The sequence below is a fragment of the Salmo salar genome, chromosome ssa09 (genome assembly GCF_905237065.1).
Source record: "Salmo salar chromosome ssa09, Ssal_v3.1, whole genome shotgun sequence".
NCBI lineage: Eukaryota > Metazoa > Chordata > Actinopteri > Salmoniformes > Salmonidae > Salmo > Salmo salar.
In genome coordinates this window covers 119,433,106-119,441,167 of record NC_059450.1, presented here as the reverse complement: position 1 = coordinate 119,441,167, position 8,062 = coordinate 119,433,106, and the positions used below count along the sequence as shown (strand labels likewise).

Below are 8,062 nucleotides of genomic sequence, written 5' to 3'. Positions count from 1 at the left end.
GGAGGAATATTGTGAAAAGCACCGTTTAGAAGAGGCAGACATTTCACCTCCAACGACTAGACTGTTGTTAATGATTTCAAGACTTAGATGTGTTCAAACAAACCTAAACCAGCACCTCAAAGGGATGTAGTAGGCCAAGCAATCTCACGTACCAGAGTTGATAGGGCTTTCTTTATAGACTGTTGGCTGTTGAGACTAGGGCCCTTGTAACCTAGTTAGGGTCTTACCTGTCACGGTGACAATTCATATAAGTGTTGGTAGGCTTATTTGTCCCCTTTCATTTTAATAAACGTGTCAAAGCCAACAGTCTTGTAATGTGGGACTACATACAGTGTGTTCAGAATGTATTCAGACCCTTAACTTTCCACGTTGTTACGCTACAGCCTTATTCTAAAATGGATTCAATTGTTTTTTTCCCCTCCAAATCGATCTACACACAATACCCCATAATGACAAAGCAAAAACAAGTTTAGAAATTCTTCACATTTATTACAAATACAGAACTGAAATATCACATTTACTTAAGTATTCAGACCCTTTACTCAGTACTTCGTTGAAGCACCTTTGGCAGAGACTACAGCCTCGCGTCTTCTTGGGTATGACGTTACAAGCTTGGCACACCTGTATTTGGGGAGTTTCTCCCATTCTTCACTGTAGATCCTATCAAGCTCTGTCAGGTTGGATGGGGAGTGTCCCTGCACAGCTGTCTCTCCAGAGATGTTAGACCGGATTCAAGTCCGGGCTCTGGCTGGGCCACTCAAGGACATTCAGAGACTTGTCCTGAAGCCACTTCTGTGTTGTCTTGGCTGTGTGCTTAGGGTTGTTGTCCTGTTGGAAGGTGAACCTTCGCCCCAGTCGAAGGTCCTGAGCAGGTTTTCATCAAGGATCTGTCTGCACTTTGTTCCGTTCATCTTTCCCTCGATCCTGACTAGTCTCCCTGTTGCTGAAAAACATCCCCACAGCATGATGCTGCCACCACCATGCTTCAACGTAGGGATGGTGTAAGGTTTCCTCCAGACATGATGCTTGGCATTCATCAATGTAACTGTGTTATTTGTCACACTGCTTTGCTTTATCTTGGCCAGGTCGCAGTTGTAAATGAGAACTTGTTCTCAACTGGCCTACCTCGTTAAATAAAGGTGAAATAATAAAAACGTCATTTAAAAAAATTCAGGCACAGGGTTCAATCTTGGTTTCGTCAGATCAAAGAATCTTGTTCTCATGATCTGAGTCTTTAGGTGCCTTCTGTCTGGCCACTCGACCATAAAGGCCTCGACACAATCCTGTCTCGGAGCTCTACAGACAATTCCTTTGACCTCACGGCTTGGTTTTTACTCTGACATGCACTGTCAACTGTGGGACCTTATATAGACAGCCTTTCCAAATCATGTCCAATCAACTGAATTTACCACAGGTGTAAATAAGGCATTTACGTTTTTTTTTTTTTTTATACATTTGCAAATATATCTTACAACCCGTTTTCTCTTTGTCATTATGGGGTATTGTGTGTAGATTGATGAGGAAAAAAATGGTATTTAATCCATTTCAGAATAAGGCTTTAACGTAACAAATTGTGGAGGTCAATGGGTCTGAATACTTTCCAAAAGCACCGTATTTCCCTGCCATACATGCTTAACCGGTATACAAGTATAACACTTTATGTATATGACAACTGCTAGCAAATCAATGCAATCCATCATTACAAATGTTTTAACTTGACATCTTCAAAAGAAAGCTCTGATTAGAGATTTGGTGTAGGGGGCCAACCAACCATGAGCCCTGTGCTGGTTAGTAGCCTAGGGATTTATCTCCAACCTTCCACCAGTGCTTCTCAAATGACAGGGACTTAACATGGCCCACCGAAAATAAATGGGCATACATCCAACAGGCAAGCTTCCATTTTGTGAGTCATTTCTAACTACGTTTAAAAACACCCAATACCATGGCTTTCCTCCGTTGCTCTTTGAAAATTCCAAAAAAAAAATCAATAGACCAATAGACATTTGGGTATGTTTAATTTAGATTGTTTAATGTTAATTCCATGCTGTGTTTCAGTAAGAACAATACAGATGCTCCATCTGTGGCTCCAGTCAGATATCCAGTAGTACAAATTAGTTTTAAGTTACACATAATGAAGCTAAAAGAAAAGGAAAACATTGAGCTATATAAAAGGAGGGGAAAGAGGCAGAAAAATAACGATTCATTAACTCATGCAGGCTTGAAATCATCTATTTAGAACCCTGTCATCTTGCAACAGAAGCCAATCCAGAACTGTGTTAACGCGACAACGCTCCCTTGGATTTTTACGGCTACCAGCCACCATCTGAAATCAGCAAGTATTCGCAATACAGTATTTTAGCACAACGTACAATCCAAAACATTACAATAGAATCACTATGGTGTAAAAGTTAAGCATTTTGCTCCACGTGGATATCAAGAATTTTGCCAACTTCCTCTGATCAACTAAGTCAACAAAAGAGGACTTTGTTTAGACTTGCCCTTAAAAAGGTTTAATGATTTGCATCTTTCACTAACACAGAAATATTACAGCTCCCAAGACTAATAGACATATCAGTAATAAAAGTTAATTTCTGTAATTACATTAAGAAAAAAAAATCTCAAAATACATCCAGCAACTGATAAAATTGAGGAAAGAGCATAAACAAAACAAAATTAAAACAATACAATAATGAAAACAAAGATTTTTTTCAGAACCGCGTGTACCAAGAAAAATAAAATAATCCAGGGACTCTTTGCCTTTCCAAAATTGTATTTATTGTTTCAATTAAGTGGTATTTATATTTGAATTGAATTAAAGGGCAAAAAAAAAATATATATATTAACAATGACTGATTATCTCTAAGACCATGGGGCCAGAGAGCTGCTGAGAGCCGCGGTCACTTGGGCGTGGTGGCTACAGTTTTTTGTGGGGGTGTCTCAAGTTGACTGTAATGTCTCACTGGGGCTCGTCCTCCACATCTTGCAGCGCCTCTTTGTTCTGTTCTTCACCTGCTTGAAAACAAGAGAAACGGACGGTGAGGGCTGGGCTTTCAGGTTATGTACACCAGAGACAACCCTCAGTCTAGGTGATCAGACTCAGTGCTCAAACATCAAACATATTGAGATGCCGTGGAAGTACTGCATTACTCCTGTGCCAGTTTTAACCTACAGTCTCCAGGCCGAAGTGAGCCCAGCAGTGGTTTCATTCAGTGTGCCACAAACATCTTAGCACATGCAGTGAAACGTCAACCACCATCTACAACCTTGTGGGCCATATCAAAAACAACTACTGTAGTGCTTCAATCAAATTAAAATGACATCTCTTATAGTAAATAAAACCCCCTTCAAATGAAACGTCCTATATAGGCCCTACTTGACGACAACCTGACAGATGACTTCCGTTTACCGCTGAGAAGCGTTTGATTTGTTAATTTCCCCATAGCCTACTCATCCCATGATTTATAAGCCATCTAGTTAACACAGTGACATCCAATCTTTAAATCCCTCGACAGATCTGCCCAAGACTCACCTGCACCCCAATATTCTATTCCAACACAAGCCACTATATTGTACTGGCATTCCGTCGCTCGTGAGACAGCTGTCTAGTTGTGTCATGCTACAGGACGCCAGGCAGACAGAATGACAGAGCGATTATAGGACTGGATGTAGATGCATGTCACCCAGTCAAAGACAGACAGGATATCCCACACAGCCTGAACAATTGGTGCCATGCTGTTAGTCCTCCAGTCTCCACAATACGCGGCTCTTACAATAGCTACGGAGATCAAGCACTGTACGTCAACAGATCAGGCGACTACAGAGCGTCAAGACTCCACACACAAACCCATGTTCTAACTCGGTGAGACACCTCGCAGCCCCGCAGAGAAAGATCGTTACCGTGTACCTACAGAGCTGTCCTTTACCTGACCTAAAATGGTTCCAGCTGAAAGACGATACTCGCTCACCAGTATCAAAAACCCCAATCTGTCAGCTGTCCAAGACATGTGGAAATCATAACATGAAAAAGACAGTCGCTTCAGGTTACCTTCAAACTAAATGCATTACTGATACACCGGCGCTGAAGAAAAAAATCGCTACGTAGAAAGACGGATTCATAAGACACAGTGTGTGAACATACAACTTTCCCCATGACACAAACCAAATGGGTGAGTGGCATTGCAGTGAGTTAATAGTGAAGGGGGACAGAACAAACGATTCAAACCAAGGGCAGGGCAGGAAACACTTACAAAGTACAGATTATGGGAAATGAACAGCTGTTTTGCTCCTTTAGGACTCTACACAGATGGAAGGAGAGAGGAGATGGACGTTAAGATGAAGGTTAAAGAAGCTACAACTCTAGAGGGCAGAGAGGGGGGGCGACCACTAAGCAATGCAGAAGGAACTGAAAGGTTGAAAGGCACAAGGTTGGGTTAGAGACGGATGGAGAAGGGAGGCGTGAAGAGTTTGTGTAATGATCCACGTCAGCAGCTCTGAAAAGAGCCGAATTACCAACAGCACACATCTATAGGAAACACAGTGCCACACTTTCTGGTAGGAAAGCATCCGTTCACAAACTTTAATGGGCATACTAAAAAGAAAATAGCAGAGGCAAACTGCTGTAATATTGTAAGTACACCTCAGACTGGAAGAAATGAAGGAATTGAGCATGTCCACTCAAACAGCAGTTTCTCCATTAATAACATTACCAACTTCCTCCATGCATTGGAAAAATCCAGGTGGGTGAGCTCTCACTCACGCTTACCATCTCCCTGCATGTCTGAAGTCCATAGTGTCAGGTTGTCGCGTAACAACTGCATGATTAGTGTGGAGTCCTTGTAGCTTTCTTCGCTCAGCGTGTCCAGCTCTGCGATGGCGTCATCGAACGCAGCCTTCGCCAACCTGCAGTACAAACACTGGTCTTATGTTGCACTCGTATCAAGGGAATAAGTCACCTTATTGAATCGTTTGAGCACACATGATCAACAGCCAAATAAGAGCTCTAAATTAGAAGTCTATCGAGGAGAGCCGCGCGAGGTACTTGCCTGCACGCGCGGTCTGGTGAATTGAGGATTTCATAGTAAAATACGGAGAAGTTAAGAGCGAGGCCTAGGCGAATGGGGTGTGTAGGTGGCAGTTCGATCATGGCGATGTCGCTAGCAGCTTTGTAGGCGACCAAACTGTTCTCCGCAGCCTCCTTCCGGTCGTTCCCGGTGGCAAACTCAGCGAGATACCTGTGATAATCACCTTTCCTGAGGGAAGAGCAAGACGGAGAAGAATCAGTGGGTCATTATGGTGTAAAAGATACAAAGGCTCCGTGAAAACATGGGTCCATGTGAAATACAACTAAGTTCCAAACTCAGGGCTGTTACCAGGACAACCTAAAACATCTAGGGGATAGGTCCGTTTCAATGATCAACGAATGGAGGATAAATGTCAGAAAAGCAGGAATTCCTTCCTGATATATCAGGAAGACCCACAATTCCTGTTCTATGCTTTATTCTAGAGCCATTAGAGTTGTGGAATACTGTTTTAATCCGGTTGTTAAAAAAACAGCAATAACCATCTATCCCCAAACAAACACATCGACAACAAAAGCAGAGGCTCATACATTTTGTAGTAGAAGACCTTGGACTCTCCCGTGTTAGCAGCTGGAATAAGGTGCTTGTCCAGTACATCAAGAATGTCATTACAGATCGACTTCAGCTCGTTCTCAACCTGCAGGAAAAAAATACATAATAACTCAATGAATGACCAACCACTGGCACAACAAGCAACAATACAAATGGTATCATTCAGGTGAATTAGCCTCAATTATTTTATAATGTTCAACATTTTCTCCAGTGGTAATGCTACCATATTGCTTTAAGAGTGCTGCGGCTCAAATGCCTCTCTCATCATGTCAGATCTCTCCCGCACTACACTAATGCACTCAGAATGACTCATCCTTCTGGGCTTACTCACCGTTTGCCTGTATTCCCGGATCATTTTCAATTTGTCTTCTCCGCCCTTGTTTTCTTCCCTTTGTTCAATACTGCTGATTATCCTCCATGATGCTCTCCTCGCCCCAATGACATTTTTGTAGGCCACTGATAGTAGGTTTCGCTCCTCGACTGTTAGTTCCACATCCAACCCGGCCACTCTCTTCATGGACTCCACCATTTCTGTGGGGAGCAGAGAGGAAGTCATAAGTAATTGGTGCTGAAAATAAAACTAGGGGACAACGTTTGATGACTTCACATTGCAGATCTTTCCTTTTTCTTACGCTGAAGTTACAGATTAGAATTTCTGTATTCACAAAGAGTCTCAGAGTAGGTGTGCTAATCCATTTTGCCTAATCGACCATAATAAATATGATTCTAAGGACAGGTGATACCTGATCCTAGCTCGGCATGCCTACTCTGAAGTGCTTTATGAATACAGGTTCTTAATAATACAATCTTGGAAGGTAGCATCTGCTGCAAAATGTAGGCTTACATTTTGCATGAACAAGGTACATAATCATACCTTTAAGAAACCGGTAGTCACGTCAATGTCAAGAATGAGAGCGGCATGTCTGAATAATCGCGTTTGATTTGGGGGTTAAATAATACTGGTTTTATTTCGGGGCAAATCAAAGTTGCATGTGGCCAGGGTTCCATAATCTGACAGACATGATCATGCCCTGTAAACGCACATCTAAAAACAGCTTCATGCCAATTGAAAGGCATGTTCTCTCACTAACTTAACTACGTCAAAATTGCTTATCATTGGGGGTAGGTTTTATTTAAGGTCAGTCTTCGATACGTCACACCCAAATAGCAGGCTATGGCTAACGTTGGACCACGAGAATGTTAGTAAACGTGGGTATTTTGCTGGCCAACAGATTTACATAGTTATCTAATGTTAGATTATAGCTAGTAATGTAGCATACATTTAAATTGGCTGACATTGTTTGGGAAAAGTAATCCCCACATAGGTACTGTAGCACAGCTAACGTTAGTCTCTGTACCGCGTTAGTTAGCTACCACCCCCACTTGCTTACTAGCTACCTAGCTCTCGCACCATCAATAATCCGCCATTTTGTATTCTCTTTAAATTATCTATATCTTTGAACAAATCTGGACAGTTAAATAGCTACCGTATTGGCTAATTAATGCTAGTTACACGGCTACCTAGTTAAGCCAATGCGTTAGCTCAGGCTAACTAACTAGCCAACGTTAGCGCACTGACATCACCGTCCTCGCCCCTGCAAGAGGGAGGAGGGTGAGTGACTGCAAGTGTTAGCTATGTTGGAAGCTACTAACGTTAGCTTGCTGGGGGAAAAACAGCGGCGAACATGTCCCTCCATCGAATAATACAATTGTATCTCTTACCGTCATATCTTTCCGCCTGCTCGGCGAGTTTTGCCTGATATACTAAATCCTCCCGATCGCCCATTTTGTTGCGAGTGGCGAAGTTTAGTTTAACTGACAAATGGATAAAAATGCTCGACAGTAGCTGCTAGTAGGTCAATCTGTCGGCTGGTCCAGGGAAATCAACGGATAGATCAGTGGCGTTTCCACCCCACCGGTTGTACTGGAGTAAAAAAAATGGCGAAAATCTCAATCCGGGAATTTATCACCCCCCACTGAGGATCACCCCTTCCTCATAAAACCCCCTCCCATTTTTACACGGCATGGCAACCAGTGACTCGGGATTCCAAACACTTACACCCACAGTATTATTATCATGGTGAGCATAATCACATACAAAAACAATTGTAAGCTTGATAAGGCTTTCTCAATCTTCTTATCAAGAACATCTGTAAAATGGTATGGAATCAGCTTGATTCGTTTTTGGTATTTTCAGTGGTATTGTTAACATACATGCCCCCCCATAACGAAAATGAGAATTAAAAACAGGTTCAGCCCCTGGTCTCCTTTTCCCCCTGCCCTGCTACAAAGTTTCTCCCTGCAGGCAGTCACTGAGTCCGAGGCGCTAAAGGAGCTCCTTAAACTTGACCCCAAAAAAACATCTGGGTCAGATGGTTTAGACCCTTGCTTATTTAAGGCTGTTGCGCCTACCATCGCCAAGCCCCTCTCCT

At 42.5% G+C, this 8,062-nt stretch overlaps 1 protein-coding gene across 4 annotated transcripts; it reads right to left on the bottom strand.

Moving 5' to 3' along the window:
* Window positions 1-1,998: 1,998 nt before the first annotated feature.
* On the bottom strand, window positions 1,999-7,636 carry LOC106612660 (14-3-3 protein epsilon). Of its 4 annotated transcripts, none has more exons than XM_014214053.2 (7): window positions 7,353-7,636; window positions 5,962-6,161; window positions 5,609-5,715; window positions 5,043-5,249; window positions 4,763-4,899; window positions 4,248-4,295; window positions 1,999-3,012 (listed from the first exon to the last, which is right to left on the bottom strand). In XM_014214053.2, exons 1-6 carry the CDS (start codon window positions 7,414-7,416, stop codon window positions 4,288-4,290), a joined length of 723 nt encoding a protein of 240 aa, XP_014069528.1. In that variant the 5' UTR covers window positions 7,417-7,636; the 3' UTR covers window positions 1,999-3,012; window positions 4,248-4,287. The 4 variants fall into 4 exon arrangements, with proteins under 4 accessions (XP_014069528.1, XP_014069529.1, XP_014069525.1 ...); XM_014214054.2 differs by having other exon boundaries at window positions 1,999-3,009; XM_014214050.2 differs by lacking the exon at window positions 4,248-4,295.
* Window positions 7,637-8,062: the final 426 nt, after the last annotated feature.